We start from the raw sequence: 24,954 nt of genomic DNA, 5'->3' as shown, positions 1-24,954 counted from the left end.
TTCTCCCTATTTTATCTTGGGTTTCATTTCATGTGTACAGTCTCTGGATGTTTTAAGTGGGAAACATACTAAGCAAGGAGTAATTAGACATACATAATCATCAGCCAGTCCATTATAAACTCAGCTTTTAAAAACAAGAGATTACCTCCTGAAGTGCTAATGTTTTAATATTGACACGATGGGGTCTCAGCTGTATTCTTGATGATCAGAGACACTCACAACCTAACTAGATTTTAAAAAAATGGCAGTTTTGTCTTTGCAACAGCCTTAGAAAACATTTTTTAAATAAGTACTAGATTACACATGGAATAGCAAGTAGTTATTTTGTCCAGTTCTACCTTAAATTGATGTGAACTTTTAAGCATTTCCCGTAACACAGAGTCTGTACAAGGGCATACACAGAAGACAAACCATTTTATGTTTATTTTGTAACACCAACCAAAATTGGGGTATCAATCCAAGACTCGCAAGAATGCGTACAAAGTTAGTATTTTAACCACTGCATCACAGCTCGTATTACAATTTTAAGATGAATCGTCTCTCTCCCTCTGCATTTATATTTGTATTATATATATTCATTTATACTAACAAATACCTTTCAAAAATATAACTGAACTTGTTCCATATGCACTCTTTTCATGACGATGTTCGGAAGTTAAATGGGTACTTAGGACAACTGCAATTCATTCATGCATTTTAGATGCCTCGGGGACAGATGAGGTCGTTTTCTACTCCCCCTTATCTCCACCCTCCCAGCAAAATACTCAGAGCTGAGACAGCTTCCAACTACACAGTCAGAAGCACATGTCTCCGGGTTTGGACTTCCTTCAACAATCTGCTACAGCTGGCACGGTGATGTCATTTACCAATTCATGAGATCCTGTGTGGTTGGTGGCTTGGTTTTTTTTTTTTTATTATTATTCTCCCAGAAGACTGTTGAATGCAGATATTAGACAAGTCATTAACCAGTTACAGTCGCTGCCCTCAACACAGTCACTTGCAACTAATTCCTTAAGAGCTTTTTTGAGCAAGTAACAAGGGGCCAACACAGCCTATTGTACAAGATGCCATTGCCTGCTTATCAGACATTTGAATCCTCTATGATACAGGGAAACTTCTAAATGGAGCCTATACCAGCTGCTCCCCTGAAGGCAATAGCAGATGCTGGCGTTGCATTCTCATTCCAACTAGTTTTCTCACAATGATCGCTGTCACGTAGATCCTTTTGCTTGTTGTCAGGAAAAATGAAGCTTATGTATCAGCAGCTTGCAGCATCTGCCTACGTAAGATCAGCAATCCTAGTGTTTGCAGTTCTTTTAAATGGTTGTAAAAGCTAGTTATAGTGTTCACACCCAAAAGGCAAAGGCTATTTTATCAACAGAGCAGACTGTTTGGTGCTCCACAAGTGTTCTAAAAAAACTGTGAGCTAGAAAAGATGGGGTAATCCTTTTGTTATTTTTCTTTTCATTAAATGATTCTAGTAATAGTCTTCATAGTTCTTAGGGTTCAGGCAATAAAGAATGGCACCCCCAAATGAAAATATAGTTGCACCCCAAGCCAGGCCATAGCCCCAGTTGAACTCATGGTATATTTTCAAGCTGACCGTTTCGATGAACTTGATTGGGTAAAGGACTAAGCTGCACACCTGAAGAACAACTGAAAGAGAAAAAAACCCGAATGTCAGAAGAAGCCTTAATTCATTTCCATAAAACAAGGAAAACATCACATAACTGAAATTCACATTTAAAATGCTCTTGGTGCATTTTTAGCTTGTAAGTACTGCTCTTTTTGAAAAAAATATCACCTTCATTTCATCCACAGAGAACAGAGCAGTTCTTCCATATTCCCTTGTTGATGAACAAATGTTATTGCTATGGTGTAACGATGATCCTTCAGATGTCCAGAAATAAACAGTGAAAGCAATCTTTTCCCAATTCTTTTCTGTCTCTCCTTTGTATTTTAGTTTGCAGTCATTATTCCTTCCATAATAACAAAACTAAGATCACTTGTTCTATAGCCATTATCAATAAGTCAAAATGAGAAGCAAGAATAAACTAGTATTAAGAACCATAGCTCAAAATCAAATCATTTACTTAGCGTAGAAATAATTCATTGTAGTAGGTGATACATATTTATGTTCAGTAGAGACTCACTGAATTACATATTTCATATGCATTACTGTGTACTGTAATCAGAATTAATGATATTGTTACACAGAATACCAAGGAATCCATAAAGTTTGATCAGTCACTAAACTTCCAACTGGCAAAACATTGCCTTGTATTACGAATTTAGGGGGTCGGTCAGAAATGCTTCATGATGAAAAAACGCTAATAAAACAGATCAAATCCAAGGCAGTAAAAAGCTTAAAAATCATTACTTTCTACAGCACTGTCTCTGAGGGCACCAGATCTCCTGCAGCCTGATCCACATGTCTGCACTGGAATTCAGCAAACCTGTTAATTATTATGCTACATCAAAAAAAAAAAAAAAAAAAAAAGACAACCACATACAGTAACCTGAAAAGGAAAACACACAGATTAAGAACCCCAGTTTTCACAAGAAGATTTCAGTTTCATCAGCATCCATTCTCTTTTAAATTCAGGCGCGCTGCTAACAGAAAATTGGGACAAGAGTTTCCAAGTTAAGCAGGTGAAAATCACACTTGGTTTGAAGACAAGAACAAGCTGTATGATGTAGTGATTCTTCAGGCCTCTAGTTCTGCCACCCACAAAAGACTAAACATCACAGGAATGTACCAAACATCCTTTTTGCCCCTCAAATATATGATATGGCCTTATTGCAGTGCTCTCTTCCAGCATTTAACACTAGCAATTTTTAAAGACTTCAGCACGTGACTGCCTCTGCAAACTGCCCCAGCCCCCTGATTACAGCCAGGGTGGGCACATCCACACAGTTAAGCACGTGCTTAAGTATTTGCAGGCCTGAGACATACACGATGAAAGTTCAATGGTATGCAATGTAATGCCGTAACAACTACTTTCTTTAACATCGACTGGGTCATTTTTTACAGTTTATTAGGTATTGTAAGAAGAACGAACACTATTTAGAGAACTGTTATAAAGCCAGCGCTAATATAAAATGCCAGTGGATAACAGAAAGGAAGACTACTTTGGACTACAGAAACCCTTCTGAAATTATACTGAGAAATTACAGGAAAATAAAATAACGTTAATTATATTCTCCTACTGCTTGAACACTTCGCACACTCAAAAATCTGTCATTTGCCTTTTCAGCCCCACATGCACTCTTCAGTGGTGTCAAACTGGCACCTTTCATTAGCCCTGGAGACTAACGCTCTCCTGTCCTCTGGATGGGGACTGGTATGGAGAAATTACTTCCAATGTTCATTACACACCCTTGGTGATAACGTTTTACAAAACACTCATTGGAAATGTCTTCCCCCCCCTCCCCATCCACTTAGCCTACAGACTAGTCTTTGGACTCTTACTTGAGACTGACGATCTGAATAATGTTTGGATAGTGGATTTTCTGATGTGGATGCCAAAATCCATAGGATTTGTTTAATCCTGAAGTTATTGAAGTGTTACTTTGTGTTATTCCATTTTAATATAATTTTTGTCTGCCAGCTCACAAAATACTGCGCAGCACTGGAGAAATTTTGACAGGGTACACCAGGGGAAGCGCCTACACTTATGAGAAGATTATGCATTCCAATTCTGTATAATGAGAGCATCATTACACCCAAAAATACCTGAACATATGCTCAGCTTTCAGACACATCTTTAAGACCATTCAAAGTCAAAAAGGATTTCCTAAGATGAATGGATATAAGCAAGTTCTTCAGTGGCTTCCCAAACCGGGGCTGCAGCATCTCTGCTGAGTCAATACAGGAGTTGCTCTGTGTGTGTGTGCGTGCATCTGTGTCCGTGTCAAGTTCCAGCCAAGGAAGCTCTCCACCTTCCCTCAATCTAACATATGAAGTATGCTGAATTTTAACCTACAGATTGGACTTGTCAAAACAAAACAAAAAAGTGATTCTGTTGGTAGAGGAACGTGCGGCTAAAGGAGCAACACCCACAACAGGTATTTTAGACATTTTTATAGTGAGGGTTCCTGCTTTTGCTGCTACTGGTCCAGCTACACTATTGTAAAACTCAAAGGAAGTGCTGGCAGCAACTGGCCAGCGGAAACACCCACACTGCATAACATTGCCGGCGCTTTGCACTATTTTTGCCTCCCGTCATTGTTTCTCCCTGTAGAGTGGGAAGGGACCTGTGTAGGCTAGAAATAACAGTTAGTGAAGTTATGAAAAACGGCCAGTATGACCCCAAAAGATGTTAAAACCAATGCTTGCAACTACTGATCTGCTTCCAATGAATTTAAAAGAACACCATGATTTGTCGACCTGCTTATGGGAAGTGTGTGTACTACCTTTCTTCAGAAGCGTTAGAGTTTTCCTGTAGAAAAAAATGCTCCAAAAGAAATCTTAAAAAAAAGTAATTCCACTTTAAAATGCTACTGAAAAAAGACTAGTCATCTCAAACTAGACCATTCACTTCAAGTTTAGACCCGTTTTTATGACTAGCACTATGATGCTTGCAAGACAACTGCACAGGAACAGCAATACTAGTTTTGTTCCATTTACATGAAATACATGCAATTATATGTACTCATCATATTAAACACACAGAAGTCACAACAAATGCTTTAAAACTAGGTAAATATAATTCAGTCATTTCTTTTTCCTTGTTCAAATGTTTGACTACAACAGTTTTGCTGTCAAAAAAAAAAAAAACTTATGGTGTGGCTTTCTAATTGGTCTGTATTTATGAAAATGGTGGTGCTGGCTAGTAAGTTCTGTATTTCTGTTCTCTACACCATTCCTCCTGCTCATTCACGAGTAAAGCACTTCATTGTTGCAGTTTCAAAGATTAACACACATGCAACTGCTATCTAGGAAGTTGTTTGTACTTAATACAACCTATGCAATTAATTGGTAAGCAGCATGAAGAGAAAGGGGGTCCATGATGATTTTTAAAATACTGCTAGCTCAAGAACAGACCAGGCAGACCAGGAATTTCAGGAGGAGGACTGGTTGACCAAACAGGGAGTTTCTCAATGAATGTGCAAGAAAGGGGCACACAAGAGCAGGAAACAAGGACAGACAATGAGAGGGGAGCATAAAAGCACTGGTTTGATACTTAGATACAAAATCAGGAAGTTTGAAGCCCAGCTGGAGCCCAACATTAAGCTAGGAAATGGCAAAAAGGGTAATAAAGAAGAATTTCCACAGGTGCATTAGTTGCAAAATGAAGTTCAGAAAACATATTTATACAATGATGGACAGGAAAGCCAGTCTAGTGACAGATGATGCACCACGACGCTGTCTCCAAAACCTCTAAGTGACATGGTTTGGGAGGGTGTCGGCAGTGCAGGAACACGTTAGGGATGATTTAGAGTTGCATCCGTATCTATGGTGACAGATGGGATTGACCCAAGAGTGATGAAAGGTATGGCCAATGCGATCGTGACCCTCTATCATCTATGAAAAATCACAGTGATCAGGAGATATTCAGATGATTGGGAAAAGGTTAATGTTGTGTCCATCTTTAAAAAGGCTAGAAGTGAAAAATCCACAGAATTACAGCCTGGGCAGCCTCAACTCAATCCCTGGAAACATTATGGAGTACATCCTCTTGGAGTTCACCTCCAAGCACATGCAGAACAAAGCGGCAATCAGTAGTGAACACGGATTCACCAACTAAGGACAAGGGTCCAGAGAGCTGTCAAGATAATCAGAATTCTGGAGCAAATCATCCTTAAGAGGAGGATGAGGGAGCTAGGTTTATTTAGACTCATGAAGAGGCGGCTAAGGAACAATTTCAAACCAGCCTACAGTTACCTGAAAATGTAGCTGCAACAACAATAGGAAAAACCCCCTCTTCTTTGTAGTGCCAGGCAACCTAAGATAATGGCAATGGACACAAATCTCAGTTTCAGAGATTCAGGATGGACATCAGGAAAGAAAAGAAGTATCAGAAAGAGGGTAGTACGACACCAGGACAACATGCCTGGAGAAGTTGTGGAATCTTCATCCTTGGAGTTCTTCAAGACTGGTCCAGACAAAGCTGCAGCTGATTGACCTAGTATTAGCAATTGTCCTGCCTCAACAAGAAGGCTGGACTACATGACCTATAGAGTTTCTTTTCTATCAATATTTCTTTGATGCTATGACTCTTTTTACTGCCCTGTAGCAACTTGCACTACATCCTACTGAAGTCAGTCCTACTTTTTCAGACCACTCCATCAATTTCTCAAAATCAAGTTCTGTCCTCCAATGTACCTGCAATTTTTTCTAGCTTCACTGTAAAATTTGACAAGTAGACTTTTATTCTATCTTCCACATCATTATGAAAATACGTAATAGCACAGAACTCAGGACACAATCCAGCCGGACTGTGCTCTGACTCTCTGTCAGAATGGAAAGATACATCCTCTAAGTCTTCTCCAAGCATTATGTGCCGTCTTTTTTTTTTTTTTTTTTTTTTTTTACTCTCACCTATAATACTTTCACTTTGCCACTGTTTCCCTAGCTTACCTGTAAAAGCATCCTGTGAAACGTGTTAAAAAGCTTACTAACCTCAACAGGTTATTCTTCTAAACATTGTTAAAACATAGCCCCCGAAGGCAAACATCTTTTAAAATATCTTTTTTGTTTGCTTTTATGGACTTTCAACAATTACACTTTCTCTTTCTACCCCTAAATTAAGTTATCTGGTAACCATGAGACTCCTACACTGACAAGTTTGTGAGCTTGTACTTTAAGGATGCAGCTTTCAGGGCCAGTTTGGTTCATGAGCACTAAGACACCCCAGCAAGAACGTAAGCTAGTGACTCTACTAGACCAAAAATGCTGGGAAGAGCTGTATGAGCCAAGGTGGCTCCACGCAAGAGCGTCCTGCAACTGCCTCTCTGTATGCTCCACATTTTTCCATTACCTGAGGTATTCCTGTTCCTCTCCCCATTACACAGAGCTGACAGTACGTATTTTAAACACATTCACATCTGTTGATCACTCGCTGGCTTATTCTCAGTATATAGGTTGAATTTTTTTTTTTGTCCCTTTGCTTTCTCACCTCTTTCAGTCCTAGTCAGTCAATCTTCTTCCTCACCTACAGAGTCGCTAACTGAAACCTGAAGCTGAGAAAAAAAGAAAGATAAATAAAAATAAATCAAAACTAGAAGAAAAAAATGCCTGGAGCCAACTGTTTGGACTCTAAAGTGCCTGGAAACCAGTTTTCCATTTAGTGCTTTCTCCCACACAGAGACATTTCCTACCTGACACCCACACAGATCATTAAATGTCTCCGGGCAATTCATCCTGTGTCCTTCTTCCAGAGGCAGCTGGTAGACTCCTAACCAGAGTCATACAGAATGTTTGGTCTTGTCAGCAGATTCACAGGTCAGGGTGGGGTTTATCCTCAAAGATCTTCTGTGAAATCCACAGGTGAAAGTTTGAATCCATGGACAGTTGCGTAAGGCACAAACTCCACTGTGCTGCAATCTTAACTCTCCCCTCTTCAGTAGGTGACTCTTTCCATAATTCTTTCAAGACATGCCAGTCCATATTCACCTCTAAAAATAGCTGACATCAAAGATAATACCTGTAGGAAATGACACTAACAGTGTCAGCATCAAACCCCAAAAGGATTCTCCTCAGATTTGCCAGATAATGAAGAAGAATGGGGCAGGCTGTCTCAGCCTCATCATCTCTCTTCTTACATGCTTCACATCATGGCTATTCAAAAATGCACGTGCATACACACACAAACACACAGAGGCAAAGGAAAGAGGTGAACACCGCTCATGAGCTAAAGCACCAATGTATTTTCCTTTTTTGATTCAAGTAAGCATTAAACCTCCCTTCCCCCACAACTCTTGCAGTAAAGACTAGAACTAATTTTATGCAGAGGAAAACAGATTAAGCTTTAAGCCAAACAGCAGGATTTGGGGAATTTTTTTGCTTTGTTTGGTTGGTTGTTTTTTTTTTTTTTAGTACAAATTTAACTATATACTAAATGAGCAATACGGCAAGATAGGCAGCGTATGGCTGAACAATTACTAGGTTACTACACAATGTTACAAGAAATTAAGTCAAAATCCAAATAAGAAATCACTACAGAAATTCAATAATCCCATTTCTAAAGTTAATTGCCCAGCTTGCTTTATAATCTCAGAATTAATACTAAATTTTAAAATAATGTCACCAGTGCCTTTATTCATTCACCCAAGCAAGCAATGCAACACATAGAACAAGAAGATATGACTTCCGCTCAGGAAATCTGATCCGAGGTTGCATTCATTTCCTAAAAGCAACTGAAATATAACCTACCAATACCTCTTGAGCAAATAAAAGTGCATCTTGAAGCGCTGCGGCTCAATCAAGGTAACGTTAACAGCAGGGGGCAGCAGGAGCCTTCCCCAGAGCTTTATTTCATCCCTGAATGCCCTGCAAACTCTGTGCTCTTGTCTTTTCATATCCTTGTAAGTGGCTTTTTTTTAATACATCCTGAAGACTAGGTTCTGTCATCCTCTTCATTATGGGCTATCAGAAGGGGCTTAAGCTGCTGGCTCCGACGCAGATATGAGTGACAGGATGAAGGCAAACCATGCTTGGTGAATCTCAGGAGAAACAGAAACATCCGTGCTGACTAAGCCTCAAAACACCAGAATGTACAAAAGGAGATGATTTGATATTGTAATTATACTGCACTGGACCAGTCTTAGAGACAATTCAGATTCATAGGTCTCCCTTGAGATTTTGTGATAGTTTATATAAACTGTTCCATTTTCATGTTTTTAAAACCAAACAGGGACTACACTGTGACAGCTTGTTAAATTAATAACTAAGTAAGCAAGCTGACACAATGAAATTAATTCCTCATGGCACAAGGGCGTATACAAACACCTTGCAACATAATCCTATTTATTTTCACACGTAGGGCTTCAAGGGTTCACATCTGAGCATTAATTTTCCTGTTTTAAAATTGCAAAAGCAAGAACATTAAAATAACAGAAACGGCTTTGCCTGAAGAATAAAAATGGGGACATCAAGCAGCACAAAGTCACAGACTAAAAATGGTACTTTGAGATTTATCCTCTGTAGTTTCCCCTGCTGCATGTACTTCACAAAAAAATAAATATAATGCCAATAAATAATTGTTCATGAGCTAATAATAGCACCACTGCAAAAACAATTAATGCTGTGTAGAACTGGTATCCTGAAAAACCTCACCGGAGCTAACACAGAAGTGAACCAAATGCCTCTGAATTAGTATGCTGAACAAGGCATGTCTTCCTTCACAAAAGTGAAGCTGCTCTCTAGAAATTTTCATAATGGTGCCGGTAATCTGCTTACCTGCAGCAAAGAGCATGACTGCAACTGGTCTGTAGAACCGCCTCCGAGATCCCACGCAGATAGAGATCAACCCAACCAGGAAAGCTATGAGAATGATGGCAGCACCGCCCAACAGCAAAGCCAAAGTAGCTATCTGCCAGTCTAGGGGGAAAAAAAAGAGAGGAAAAAAATAATAATACAATTTCAGTAAAACAAGCCCATAGGCTCGACAGAAACAGCAGAATATGAGGAACGCAGAGCCTGCACCAAGGCTCGGGTAAATAAACAACTGTGCTTTGGATTTCTTTTCTCCTAATTAGTGAAACACCTTTATACAACAGATGCGACCCAGGAGCCAAGTGCCGCAACCTCCCACACTTTTTCAAGGCTTAGTTGGCCTCGTTGGGATTTTGGCTCGAGTAAGACTGAATAATTTGGTCCCCTGGTTTTTGTCCAATTTAGAATGAGAAACTGAGGCTGGGTCAGGATTAGCTAGCGTGTGACCAGTCTGTCGTAACTTTCTCACAGAAGAGAGTGAAAGTCAAACCTCTGCTTGAGCTGATGAGGGTGACATTGGAAGGGTCATCATATATATATATATGATGGAGGCTCATCATATAGACCTGTCACTTGGGAAGTACCAAGGCCACATAATATGTATAACAAAACTAAGGTGAAGGAAGGAGATGCTCAAAGGAATAATAATAAAAAAAAAAATTTTCAACACTGAAAAAAAAAAAAAGTGGAAGTCAAGCCCTTATAAAGGCAGCAATGATCATTAGATGCAGACCGAGTCAAATCTGAAGTCCATTTTAAAACATGTTATCCTAAAATGACAGTTTTTCTTTTCTTCCCCCAAAAGCAACTTCTGGATTTAGCCCAGTGCATTTTCTAGTTATTTTCATACATAATGGATGCAGTTACAAACAACTGTAAGTTGCAGTCTTAAATGACATAAAACAAAATCCATTTGCAAGCTGATGGCCATCGTGGGTCTATACAACATCCAAGATCTAACTTAAGAGCTTCTGTAGGATGTTAGAAAGGCACAGGCTTTGTGCTGTCTCTCTTTGCAAAAGAGTATATAAGACCTTGTCTCTCTCCAGTAATGGGCATCAAGAAAAAGAATCAGATCACTATTTACTGTTTATCACTACTATTTAGTAGTTCAAGGAAGATGATCTAAAAATCAGCTTGTAGGAAAAGGACCCATGGATCCAATGCATCTCTCATTACTTTGAAAATACTAGCACTCACACGCTATTCAGAATAAAATGTCCAAATGCATTACATAGTTCAAAGAAAATAAGATTAATTATTTCCAAAATAAATTTAGAGAACTTAAGGCTACTAAAATAAGAACAACAACAAAAATCCATATTCTCTTTTTGAAAAAAGCACAATTCAGTGTTTTAAAAAACAGTACATCCAGTTTCAATCTGCTGAAGATACCAACAGTGCAGCTGTGGGGTTTGGGAATGGAAGGCTTGCAGCTATTATCACCAAAAAGCCTTCATATATTATATGAAAAAGGATGAAGGAGATTAAAAGAAGAAAGGGAATAGAAGAGCTATAAAAGCATTGCTAAAAAAGAAAGTTATTTTAAAGGCGTGTTTGTGCACATACACACATTTATTTTCATTCTTTTTAGAAATCCAGGCATGTTGTTTACTTATACTTTAATAACTAAGTACTCAACCTTCCAAGCTATTTTACTCCTTGTTTTCTTATTGGACCAAAACCCAAGGCCGGGAACAATCTCTCATTCTCCCACCTTTAGCATGCAATCTCTAACGTCAGTTTGCTGTGTGTCCCACTGCTTTACTATTATTGGGACGGAAATACGATTTTAGTTATGGATGGGAATGTTATGAAGAGTGGTTTTTAATGTTGATATGATCCTTCAGAAACACCAAGTGGTTAGTGTACTGATGATTTAGAAAGTATTCTTCCAATAGCAGAGTGCATTACAGATATAAAATACAGAAATAAATAAACAGAATGGACCACTTTGGAACAACATGAAAGGAATCCTTGCACTAGAAAATTACACAGATACAAAGACTAGACACATAAATCCATATTGCCCCAAAGTTAAAAGCCATACAAAATTGATGAAATAAATCAAAGTGCCAGATGGGAAAACTCAGAAACTAAGATTTTTGAAAGCCACTACAAATAATAAAATATTAAATGTTATCTTCGCATTGATCAGATGCCAAAGTCTAATGCAAACGAAAGGTGTGCAACATTGGAGTAGCAACTAAATGGAAAAAAAGTTGGGTATCCTATTGCTTTCCAAAAGCACGTTGGCAAGACCACCAATCAAGTGAAAATAACTAAGGCAAAGATGACATATAAGTGTGGGGTTAGAATAGAGTTTAGCTTCCAGGACAGATATATCTATGGATTTTGGAAAGGTTAAAAAATAAACAAACTACCTTACTACAGTACTGACGTGGGAGGTAGAAGGACAAATCAGTGTTGGAAGACACCTACATTCCCAACTAAAAAAGAACTGATTTAGTTAAACAAAATTAATTTCTTGAGTAAGAGAACCTACTCAGTGATGTTGACAGTAGGACAAACCCGAGGCTTTTAATGTTCCTCACTACTAGCTGAGGATCAGGTATTGAATGCTGTGCTCCGGGCCACAATGTCTGGAATTGCCTCTATTTTAGCTCCAACCTCCATTTACAGGAGCATACGATGCCACTAGCCTTTACCTTGAGCTGCAGCTGAGAGGGATTCTGGTTAAAGAACATCACGAAGGTCAGACGTCAGTGCACAAAGAATACTGGCCTGAGTTTTCCTATACTGCCTACCATGGAAACTACATGTGTAAATCTCCTTGTCGTTTTACAAAAAATTCAACTTTCAACTCTGAAAGCCATTTGACTTGGTGACAAAATAAAGCTTATGTTGGATTAAGTAAGTAAAACCTTCTGCATAGGCCTTCTACTTAACAGCAATTATTTTTTTTAAGAAAAAATCCAGGCCGCTGGACTTTATACAAGAGAAAAGAAACTTCCGAAGAAAATTCAATCACTACCTCTGAAGGAAGAACACCCTGTAAGTTAGATAGCTACAACAATATAACCACATATAGCAAATGCAGTTTTCTACAATAAAAATCTGTAGTTTTCCTCAGACTACCCAGGAGTGATTTATAACACACAGCATCAAAATGGGAACAGCAGATTGCTCTGTTACATAGTGTTACTGGTACACAGAACATAAACATCGGAAGCCTACTTTAGAGTATCCAAAATATACTTGCACCATTTCTAGGCATGCACCAATCTTGCAAGTAAGTTACTACACTCAGTTCAGGAGCCTCGGCAGTTCAGTGAGGCCGCTTGTTCTCATAGAGATAGAAACATGCATAAACATGAGCAAAGTGGGACCTTACAGAGATAATTATTAGTTTTCTGGATTCAAAACACAATTTGGTTACACTTCACGAATGCACATCAGTATTTTGCACTGTACATCGCTACAGTTTATTTACACTACACATCCACTATCTAAGAAAAATGTTAGGAACCAGTAAAATCGCACTCCCACAAATCTTAAAACCTAAAAGTTTATTAAAAAGCACTGTCATCTCAGAGCCATGCCCAAATTAAGTTGTTTTGTTGGTTTATAACTGTAGACTCAACAGAAAGTATAACTTTCGATTTTTTCAGTGTTCTATCATTTTAGCAATATGTTAAGAATTACACTGGTAATGCCACCTATCCCATCCGAACAACTAGAATTAACACATTTTTGACAATCATTAAGTAACTCACAACATATTTCTGAAGAAAAGCCTCACATAATGTATACTGGTTTTAGGTCTGAAAATCCAAACATGTTTTTGTACTGCACAAAGAAGCACCACAATGTCTATACCCATACGAAATATACACTGCGGTTCTGGCAGTGATGACAGTGTTTGCATCGTTTTTATGATAACAATCTGCTTATTAGTTTAGGGATGTGGATTTCAATATTTGGAAATATAGATAAATGTGAACCTAGGTACTTAACACATTTTCAAAACATACATGGTGTAAAATGCATTAAAATTACCATCTTCAGTAAAAAAACCAAACAAACCAACCCCCAAACTATGATGATAACGCTTCTTTTCAGTTAATTCCTCATGCATAAGTCAGTGCCTTTTCCTTTTTGTAAGGACAGCTTGGTCTCATCGTTCTTTGGAAATTCTTCCCGTTTCTAAATGATATGGAAGCACAGTGCTAATTGCACATTGAAGTGTGCGACTCTCCTCCCTTCTTCCCCCCAAATGAAATGACCTAAGGCTTTAAGCTGTATATTCATTTTTAATTAAGAGCAGCTCTATCTACTCTATTTCTTGGGCAAAATAATACTTCAGTACTAGGATAAAAATCAGAAAAAGCCATAAAAGAAGGAGAAAACATCGCAAAGTTCTGAGATGTTTATTTTAATAACTGGGTCATTTTTTAACACAAGAAAGAGCAATGCAAAAGGATAGCACTGTCATAGATTTCATGTTTTCAGCACGTTCCCCAAAAATTAAATATTTTATCTACATGATATTCTACAATAAAAGAAGTGGTGGACATAAAAACATATTGTGGAATATGTGAAACATTTGTGCGTAACGCTCTTTCAGATAATGCAAGTGAACTGAATTAATCTCTTAAGAAACAATCAAATATTCCTTTCTTTCATACAATGGTTCTCCACCAAGCCCTCTCCTCATAGAGGCTGAAGTAAGAAAATGCATGCAGGTGTTACACAATGAAGATAATGACTGACCACCTTCTAGCACTAAACAAAACCTTGGTAAGAAATAAAACACAACACCACTCTTAGGTAAGTTTTTCTGATTCATTGCAAAGCTTCCACTTATCACGTACCTGCCATCAGCCAATAAATATTCTTAGAAATTGTAATATAGCATTTAAATTCAAGAATAATGAATTTGAAAGAACGTGTCAAGTAAAGCATAGAAAGTTGAGGCACCCACGCATAAGAAATTAAATATAACCCACTGAATGTCATAACAATCAACTAAGGTAAATAAGATAGCTAGAGATATTCCTAATTGCTTCATGTTCAAAACTATTTCTAAGTCTATAAACACTCATCAACTGAGCCATCAAATAGCCAGCAAAAGTTTAAAATGTGTAGTGATTATATAAAACCACAAAGGTAGAATCTAGTTTCTAAAAGTGTATTTGTCACACGATCAGTAAGATTTCCTCTTTCTTCAGCACGATCAGAGATGCACAGACTTCTGTGGAAGGCCAAGCTCCATTGAATTCAGTGGAAATACCGTGATAAAATAAGTACTGCAGTCGCCACTAAGTTCTCACATAAGATTATTCCACAGAGAAGTCAGTCCTTTGGAACCTCACCTGAGCCAAAATTATGTTTTTTTAAGGAGCTGCTCAGATGAATTTAATTCATGAATTAAGGAGCTGCTCTGGAGGAAGGGTATATTGGGTAAAGCCGGGAAGCCCAGTGTCCATAAGTTACTTGGTCCATACTTCTCCACTCTTATACAGCCAGCACCGCAAGTACAGTCTTTTGAGACTCTGCAGCATACACTTTGGCACACTGCAGAAAGAAGCGCTTTCTGACAGTATCTACACCAAGCCTTCAGTAAGTTGCTCTAGCCACAACTTTCCACAGTGGAGCCTTGTACAAAAATCGCAGTAAATAAATATTTTCTGCTCGTTGTCAGTTTGTATAGTATGGTTATTACTGCTAGTTGCTGCGCAGACGCACTCTGGCTTTTACATTTTCTTTTTATTTTATGGATTGAGAATAAGATTTTTCTGACTTGTGAAAATTACTTGCGCGTGTGGATCCCCAAGTCACACAGACGCTTAAAAAGCATTACCAGAGCTGTGGGAACCAGCCAGCTGTGGCTGAATGCATAATTTCCTTAAGACAGAACTCAAACACTCTACACCAAGGCTTTCTTCTGAAAGCCGTGAATTTGAACACATGAAATAACTATGTGAGGTCACAGATATGTTAAAAAAGCTGTTTGTGGAAGAGACAAAACAATTTTCTGCCGCTTCTCCAACAGGAGATTTATGTACTGAGCTATTCCCTAAGAAATCGGTCTTCATCCGCACATACTAGCACGTGGGACAAAACCCTCAATAACCCAAGTCTTGCACAATACAGGTGGGCTTCACAGCGAGGCTTTCTCATAGCTCAAATTCACCAGGATTTTGACAACACCCAAACAGAATTTTGAGCATTTTATGCTGGGTGCCAAAATCCCTAAGTGCCTCCTAAGGATAATTCAGAGGCTCCACATAAGGCATCAGTCACTTTCCATTTACTGTACAAGATGCTTGTAAGATGATTTAGTGTTCCTGATGCCGAGTGAAGTCATTTAGAGCCGGGCAAAGAAAAAGAGGACAAGCACAGAGACATGTACAAAAGACAGCTAACTGGGGCAAACCCAGGTCCGCCTGTGTCTTGCTGGGACACAGAATGCTAATGGCTAATGATGGCAGCTGACTAATGATGGAGGAAAGGCAAGCACCTCCTTAGCTGCAATGTATCAGGGGCTAGAGGGCTTCTCAGAAACTGCAAGGTCTTTGCTTCCCAGCTCCAGACTTGAACCTCTGCTCCCATTTCCCAGAAGAATTTCTTAACCACTAGGGTAGACTGAAACCACTCTCTTCTTCCGTCTGCTAGACACAAGCTGGAAAAAGAAAAATGAGATCTATGGGGTCTGCGAACAAATAGGTAGGAGGGAATCCAAATATGAGTCTTGCTTTGAAGTGCCTCTTACCTAACTGGTCCCTTCCAACGTTCCGCTGCTGTTTACACATCTTTCCACTGACATACAAAAATACCCGAGTGTTACCATAAGGCAGCCCAGACTCAGGGCGCTCTCAGCGTTGAGGGAAAAGTCCTTAGCAGTCACCTAGAGAGTTGCATCTCTCTCGCTCAGGCTCCTCCTATGGCTTTCCTTTTCTCCACAGCAAGGTAACCATGATCAGAGGGAAAGAGGCTGGCTCTGTTCCAGGCAAGGTAACAGCCCGCTGGCAGGATGCTCCGGGCAGTAAGTGCTCTACCACCTACCCTCCTCAGCCTGGGAAGGGCGTGCTTGCCAGGTCGGGGGACTCATTAGGCAGCCATGGTGCAGACTCTGCTCACCTTTCAATGGCAAGCAGACCTCCCCTGCCTTCCACCCGAAGATGCCACTGAGCACGCAGGGGACAGTTGGTTCCCAGAGAAGCGAGCAGTACACAAAGAATAAATGGGCTCAGTTTCGCAGGATGATCTCTATGGCAGTCTCGCATAAGATACGGACTGCATTAAACTGCCTGATGTCTCCCTTTCAGCTGCCGTGTTCATCAGACTATGTGTGGCCCCGAGACTGCTGGACTCAAACTTTCCGTGTGCTTCAGCACCACTGCAAGTTTTATCTCCCGTCTCTACAGGAGATCAGACTGAACAACAAAAGCAATAAAAATATGGTAAGCAACTCTGCTGTTGTGCAAAGGAGATAGATCTTGCAAGACAAGATGACGCTCTAATGCCTGGGGGGGTTACAGATGTATGAGCAACTTGAAACATAGCAGGTGCTTGCTCATCTGCCCACAACACACATCTCTCCTGAAGATTAAAGCTTACATTCCTTACTTATACAAAATATATACACTTTGGGTTTTTTTTTTTTTTTTTTTTTTTTTTACACAGCTGCTCTCTGAGCCATGGCCTGCCTGTATTTCTGCAATCATGGAGTAAAATCCTTTAAGTGAAGTGCATCTTCAAATAAAGAGTTAAGCGCTGCCATTATATAGATCTTTATTTTATTATTTAAAGGCAACATGCATCACACATCACTTTTGCCAACAGAGGACTTCAAGACAAGCACAGCATTACAGAAAGTCATGTAATCTATAATTCATTCACAGAATAGTACAGCATGTACTCAGGCATTTCTTCCATTGGATACATGGCATTCTTCTGAGATTAGCTCACTACTATGCCATTTTAATTACTGGATATTCATTCATTCAAGAAAAAAAACAAAACGCACACACCCACAACTCCAAGAACCTCACAAAAACCTGGAAATCTTAGAATTATGTCATTAGGAGAGAAGTGTGGGAGATGTGTTATATAAGCTTTTCAAGAAAAGCTCACCTTTTCTGACCTCTTCTATATATATTACTACATTTTAGCAATCTGAAGAAGGAAGAAGTACGCTTTGCGTTGGAAGAGGAATGTAATTAATTTCCCACAGTTACCGATGTTCTTCAAGCAAACCGGCAATCTTTTGCCATTTTCAAAACTTATTCCACTGTTCCTTGAGAAAAACAATTAGCATTTAAAGCAGTTCAAGGAGTACTTCCCATCAAAATGATGGCCTTTATATTACAGAAATGGAACAAGTAAAAACACATAAAGCAATACAGCTGGATAGACTTTACCCCGCCTCCTGCTTGTTACCTTGAATCTTATGTGGTCATCTTTGGCCACAAATCAGTAACAGAGGCAAGGTTACTCTCTACGCGATTCTAAATATAAAGTCTCATGAAATATTTAAACCACTTATATTATCCCTAACGCAGGGAACATCTTTTAACTTACTGGTGCAAGACTTCGTTATTAAATAAACAAGACTTAAAGCAACAGGATACATTACTGATTTTAAAATTGCAGTGAACAGCAGCCGTAACAATAACCCACTAGTGCTAGAAGTCTTCCTTTTTTTTTTTTAAAGAGTATTATCAATGACAAGGTGTATGGTGCTCTTGATCTGCTCAGATAAACTCACACAAACTTCACACGTTACACACGAATGCGCTGTAACCACGTCTCTTAGCTGGTTGGAGAAGGGGGGCTGAAATGGTAGCCTCCATCATACTAAAAGGTCCAGACTACTGAACAGGAGTCTTAGATCTGCTGCTCCCACAGAGCATGGCCTTGGGAAGCCTGAAGCTAAAATAACTGGTCCATTTGTAAAAGAGGGAGCATACCTTAAAATATTCTACCTGAGGCTACTGTGAGAGGTAATCAACAAATTCAAGGCATTCTGAACACACTGAAGGAGCCAGGTAGACATTAGGCATAAAACAGAGCATCAGTCATCATAGAATCACAGAATAATTCAGGTTGGGAAGGACCTCTGGAGGTCATCTAGTCCAGCTCCCCATGGAAAGCAGGGCCAATCTCCAAGTCAGACTCAACTTCAAAGTTAGATCAGCTTGCTCAGTGTCTTAGATGGCAAGTTTTAAGTAGTATGGCTTTTGATTTTATATCCACCTTCAGATAAAGTGTTGGGGATGATTATTAAAGAGAGTAATATGCAAAACGACAGACTACAGTTTTCAAAACCAGAAGGAATGTCTTATTAATTGCTCCTTACATTGTATGAGCAACTTTCTTCAGACTTAGTAAGATAACATTTGTTCTTCTTATATTATTTTATAGCAAACTATCAGCCTTGCTGAGCTTTTTACAAATACGTGTCAACATCAACTCTGAGCAACGATCCAAATTTTCTAATGAGGAAGCCGCTTTTGAGCTAGCAATTCCCCTTTGGAACAACCCCGTAGATTCAAAACAAGCAGATACCATCCAAGACTATTGAGCCATGTTAATTCAGATATCTGCATCTAATGTATAATTAAGGTTAAACCCCTTCAAGTGCTACCAAATGAGCAGCCTCTGATGCTTTTTTTATTTTAAGAACAAATTAGAACAGAATTATAAGCACAAAACTAGACTCATTTTACAGCACTATGCTATAAGTTAAGCTTACCTTTACGGTTTGTTCACCACTAAGTTAAAAATGCACAGAGATCCTGTTGTGCTTATTTCCTTGAGATCGCTTTGTCTTTCAAACGTTCATGGATAGTTCTTAGGGTATAATGATCTTATAGAAAACTGAACATTGCATAATCAAATATACAGGTTGAGTAGTAACAAAGTCATATGCCCCCCATAAACCAGAATGAATACAGTTAACCAGTATGAAACCATTCAAACCTATTTTTATATATGCTGTATTCACAATAAACTGAAATGCTGTGAAGGAGCCATTGTTTTCTATGAATAGCATATACGTGTATTGAAGCCAAAATACACAATGTTTACCTGAAGATCAGATTCTATGGAACCATTTATGTCTTCCACATCATATTTGCATATCTTTGATTTAAAGAACTATAATGGCTGTAGTCTATTGCAAAAATTCAAATTTACTGTTATTAATTCTGCAAGAAGATGACAACTACCTGTACAGGTACAGAGATGGCACGCAGTTGTACAGAAGATGCATTGTAGGTAGATGTTGTGGTAGGAATAAATATTCATATATAACTTAATTCCTGATAAATCTGCAAATGAACCATCACAAATTAGACAAAATCCACTTCAAATGAGGTCTAAAAAAATTTCATTTGAAAGATATCAAAGGAACACTCCAAACCCTGTAAGTTTGGTGGGGTTTTGGGGTTTTTTTTTGTTGTTGTTGTTGTTTTTTTTAAAGTTTAGCACATGAGTTTAAAATACAGATGACTTAAAGACAACTTGGGCATTAGCCAAGTCAAGCTTTGATCATAGAAAATAATTTTATGCCCAGACAGCTGGTGAAACTGTAAAGCAGCACTGCTGGATCTCAAGATTTTATCACGAAGCTTTCCATACTGGCAACTTCGTTAGTTTTTCAGCTCCTGAAGTTGCTATTAGTGGGAATTTTAGAATTTCATCAAGGGAAGAGGGAGACGAGGCATATGCAAGAATACCTTTCTAGCTCCTGCAGTTACAGGAAAAAAATGAAAAGGTGATTTACATAGACCCTAAAGACTCAAAAAGAAGAAAACCAAATTAAGATGAGATACTTTATAACCTTCAGATTTCTAAAAATTAATTTGACTATTTTACATACTTGAACCAGCAATATTGTGAAGTACTTAACACAATGTTAAAAGCAGTATGAGAGCAAAGGATTGCTTGCAAGCTATTAAAAAAAAAAGCCCTCAAAACAGTGAATGAATGAATGCAAGAACACATACTCCAAGCACTAGCAACACTGAAGGAAAACCGAGAAGGATTATTTCCTGCTATAACAGCCAATGTAATCATGCTCTGTACATTTCCTTCTGCTCTCCACCACTAAGTTGCCCTTTTGATAGCAGTCAGGGGTCCTACATCTAATTACAACAAAGGTTTTTAATTAAACCTCAAATATGCTTTAACAGCTTCTAGCATGAGCTTGCCCTTGATGGTGCCACTTGAGGTGCTCTCCTTCCAGGGATGATGAAGTAAATCTGTTAAAACCATGGGTGAAGATGCCTTTTTCCTGTGTGTGCTACTGCTTTTCACAGCTAGCCAGCTGCAAAGCTGCTTGCACTGGTATCAAGCTAAAAGAGCTTTCCCTGTGGGAGCTCTCCACTGTCTCCAAAATATACCGCTTGCTAGATTCTTGAAGTAGGAGGAAAGTACACTTAAAATATTAAGGCAAGCACACAAAATGGTCTCAAATATGAGCCCAGTCCAACTTGGTGAACTTACTGGGAGCCTTCCCATTGACTTTAATGGGAATTGTAACACACTAGCAGAAGGAGAAGGGAGAACAGTACGGTTTCTCATATTTCAGGGCTCCTGAGAGTGCAGCATTGTGTGCCAAACATGAGGAAAATGAAGGGTTTATTCCAGTCACCTCAAATAAAACAATCATTCACTTCTTCCCCAGTAGCTTGTGAAACCTGGCTCCACTAGACTGGAAAGCATCTAAGGAAAATGAGTAAGGAACTTGAATAAAACTGGACAGGCAGGAACTGTTGCACAGGGTAGAAAAAAGCACCAGGAGAGGGCAAATTTTCAACACACAGCATCCAACAAAACTACATTTCATTCCTACCCATCCTCACCCATTCATCTTCCACCTTCCCACAAACAGACAGGTGACCAATAAAGCAACGAGAGAGATTAGTGTCCTTTTATGCTGTTCCATAAGCTGTCCTGCTTTTCTTAATGTCCCACTTTTTTTTTTGTGTGTGTGTGTGTGTATGTATGTATACACGCATGCGTGACGGGGAGATGGATTGAGGGGGGAGCCCAAAAAAAGTGTGTGCAGAGGTGGGGGGGGGGATTTGAAGCAGGTTCTCATTCAAGCCATCTGAAAAGTCTTTCTGCAATCAAGGGGATACTATTTCAGGAGACAGGGAGAAGGGGCAAAGGATTCACGTTGCTAAGGAGACACGTAGAAGCTGACATTCCTACATAAATTTCCATTTATACTGGGGAAGGAAGAGAAAGCTCTCCAAAGTTTGTGTAGATACCCTGGTAACTGACCGAAACCAACAGTTCTTTACAATTCGTTTGGGCATTACGCAATTTAAAACAAAACCCCAAACAACATTCAAACCCTCAGATATTACTCCACACGATGACAGAAAAAAAATAAGCACAGCAGCAAAGGAACCTGTGCGATTTCTACTCAAGCAGAGATCAGTTATTTCGCAGAACCTATACAAGGATTTCAAAGAAGCGAGGAAAAAGGAGAGCATCTAGAATATACAGTCAGCCCCTTGCCTTCTTTCCCAAAACAAACATCTTGTCCCTGTACGATTTACCCAACCGGAGAGCACAGCGATCCAAATGGATGATTTAGCAGTGCAAGCGTGTGTGTGGGGAGGACAGGGATGGGGATGAAAACGGGGCGGGGGGAAGAGGCTGGCTTCATTTGTCAATGTTTCTACTGGGACTCCAGAAGTTGGAGTCAGGCATAAAGTAAATAAAACAACCCATAAAAACCTAAACAATTCTGGTACTACAAAAGAATTTACAGAAAAATATTCAACAGGCAGCTTGTTTATATCATTCACAACCCGTTTTTTAAGTACTCCAAGCAATAGTGAAATGACATTAAAAAAATTAAAAAAAAAAAAAAATCTCTGACCAAAGACCTAGGAAGCTAAAGAACGAATGAGCATCATGAAATCAAAACAGGGAGTGTGGCAGGAAGGCAAAGGAGTATGAAAGACGATGGGAAGATCAGTACTTGCTAGAGAAAGACACACACAAGCACACCCAGGGGGACGGAGAGAGGGCCAGAGTCCAGGCGTCCTCACTCCGGACAAAATGACAATCGGTTTTTGGTTAGGAAGCCCCAACTTTCCAAGACTAGTGACTTCGGGGGATGGGGGGATTAAAAGATACTTAATCCCCAACAGCTTCTCGCTGTATGAGAACAACTGCCACACGGAAAAATCAAAACCAGTCCAAACTCGGGATGTTTTGTGAAAACGCAGTCAAAGGCAGATATGAAATCAGTCACCCCTTCCGCTCACAGAAGCCAACCTCACATCTCTCCTGCTCCCTAGACCATCTCGCAGGCAGAGGGACGAGCCGAGCACGGACTCTGAGTGCTCCCCCCTCCAGCACACGCTATTGACAGAGACCGCCGCCGCCTTCGCCCCAACCCGCAAGCCAGGGAAAAGCGGGGTCGGGGCCGCGCAGCCCGGGAAGGGCAAGCGCCGGGACCGGGGAGGCAGGGAGGAGGATGAGGATGATGGGGATGGACGAAGCGGCTCGGGAACGGGCGAGGTACGGAGGGCAGGAGGACAAAGGTGCCGGGGACTTTTCCCGGCGGCGGCCGGAGCGGGGAGCCGGGTGGGGAGCAGGGGCGGCAGCGGGCGAGGCGAGAAGCCCGGAGGGGGAGCGGGAGATGGCGGGGGCAGGGCCCCGGGCACTACTCCGGTCCGGGGCGGGGCTGGTCCCGGGAAGGGGCTGGGACACGGTCCCCGAGGAGACAAGGGTGAAGGAGAGGCGGTTCGGGGAATGCCGGCAGGGCAGCCAGAGCACGGGGGGGGGGGGAGCTAAGTCTCAGCGCCCGGGGTGCGGCCGGGGGAGCGGGAGGCGGCCGAGGGGAGGGGGCGGGAAGGCAGAAAGGGCCGAAGGAGGGACGGAGCAGGGGCCAGGCAGAGGGCGGCTGCGGGATCGGGGTGCCGCCGGCGGGAGGGGGAGCGGAGCCGGGGGGGGGCCGGGGCGAGCCGTATCTCACCGCTGTGCAGCGTCGACTCGCAGAGCCAGCTGTCCAAGTTGCCGGGCTTGCGGCAGGACTCCCAGAGGGACAGGTAGTACTGGTGGTCCGCCGTCACCCAGGCGGGGCTCAGCACGGCTCCCAGGTCCAGGCACAACGCCAGGAAGATGCACACCAGCCCCACCAGCTTCAGCGGAGTCAGCACCGAGACGCGCACTTCCTCCATGCCGCTGCCGGCCGAAGCCATGGGGCCTGGGGGCGGAGGAGAAGGAGGACGCGCTGCCGCCGGCCCCGAGGGGAACAGGAGCGAGAACCCAGCTCCGCGCAGAAGGGGCGGGAGGAGGGAGAAGCAGCGAGACCGGCGCTGACTAACGGCGGGGAGAGGCTTTCGCAGGCGGCGGGCAGCGCCGTTCCCTCCCTCCTTCGCCGCGCTCCCGCCCCGGTGTATCAGGTGCAGTAGCTCCCCCTCGTTCCCCCCGGCGCCGCCCGGCCCGGCCCGACACGCTCCGCCCCCTGCCCGCCCCTACCGGGGGAGGCGGCGGCCGCGGTAGGGCCCGGCCCGCGCTCAGCCGGGGAAGGGGCGGGAGCCGCCGCGCCGTGTGCGCGGGGGCCGGGAGCGGGGCGGGGGCGCGGATCCCGCCGGCTCCGCCCCGCCCCGCCCCGCCGGAGCGAAGTTTGGGGAACTTTCCCCCCGCCGCAGGCGGCGCTGGGAGCCGCTCGCCCCGCTTCCCGGCCCGCCCCGCCGCCCCCGAGCGGCCGCCCCCGGCCCCGCTGCCGTCCTCAGCCGCGCCGAGGGGGTGGGTGGGAGGGAGGGGGCACCGGTCTGCCCAGCAGACCCGTGGTCGTGCGCGCCGTAACCCTGCCCGCGTGGCCAGGCGTCACGCGTGGAAGCGAAGGGTGTCCCGGGCGGGCCGTGCCGTGGAGGGCAGCGGGGGCTGTGCAAGCCCGGTCCCACCCGCCCCCGCTGCCAGCTCCGCGTTACCGCGCCGCTACGGCGAGGAACCGGGAGAAACGAAAGGCGGCCTCGGATGCAGGGTTAGCGGTGTCTGACCTTGATTCCTTTTCTGAAGTGACCTTTTAAATCAACGGTTATTAGTGGCCGGTTTAAAAAAGAGGAATGCAGCGTTTCATTGTTCGTCCGCGGACGTACTTGCAGTTGCCGCTCCCCTCTCCTGTCAGCGGCGTTTCTGAGCCCGAATTAAACCCTGAGGAAGGATGAGTACTTTGCCCGGTTTTCATTTCATCTCTGTTTATTTTGCTTAATTAGCATTACGGTGCTGAGACTGTCAAGGGCACATGTTTTGGTTAGTTATTAAACATGGGTACTAGTATAATTCACTGTCTAAAGCAGCTCTCCCTCATGAGATAGAAACACACACACGAAGTTGGAGTATAATGTCCATTAAGGATTATTAAAAAAGAAGAGGAGGAAGATTCAACCCGCAGACTTGAAAGCGAATGCTGCTACTTACATTTGAGGCAGAACTATAAAACGGGAAGAGAGAAATCAAGCCAGCAAAGCCATCATCTAGTGAAGAAACAGAAAAAATCTGTCCCATAAGTGCTA

The 24,954-nt window shown here is 41.8% G+C and overlaps 1 protein-coding gene across 1 annotated transcript; it reads right to left on the bottom strand.

Moving 5' to 3' along the window:
• Nucleotides 1–397: 397 nt before the first annotated feature.
• TMEM47 (transmembrane protein 47) lies at nucleotides 398–23,844 on the bottom strand. Its single transcript, XM_076355859.1, has 3 exons — nucleotides 23,409–23,844; nucleotides 9,404–9,544; nucleotides 398–1,656 (listed from the first exon to the last, which is right to left on the bottom strand). Exons 1-3 carry the CDS (start codon nucleotides 23,632–23,634, stop codon nucleotides 1,478–1,480), a joined length of 546 nt encoding a protein of 181 aa, XP_076211974.1. The 5' UTR covers nucleotides 23,635–23,844; the 3' UTR covers nucleotides 398–1,477.
• Between the last annotated feature and the right edge of the window lie 1,110 nt (nucleotides 23,845–24,954).

Source organism: Aptenodytes patagonicus, chromosome 1 (genome assembly GCF_965638725.1).
Source record: "Aptenodytes patagonicus chromosome 1, bAptPat1.pri.cur, whole genome shotgun sequence".
Classification (NCBI taxonomy): Eukaryota; Metazoa; Chordata; class Aves; order Sphenisciformes; family Spheniscidae; genus Aptenodytes; species Aptenodytes patagonicus.
This window is presented reverse-complemented; position numbering and strand designations above follow the sequence as displayed.

Bases quoted from the DNA above. Each gene is read 5' to 3' on its own strand.
- TMEM47 (XM_076355859.1), bottom strand. From the start codon at position 23,634: ATGGCTTCGGCCGGCAGCGGCATGGAGGAAGTGCGCGTCTCGGTGCTG. The intron at 9,545-23,408 runs GTGAGATACGGC...TTTTCCCCCTAG, and splicing joins CGAGTCGACGCTGCACAGCG to ACTGGCAGATAGCTACTTTG. The intron at 1,657-9,403 runs GTAAGCAGATTA...TTTCTCTTTCAG, and splicing joins AGTCATGCTCTTTGCTGCAG to TTGTTCTTCAGGTGTGCAGC.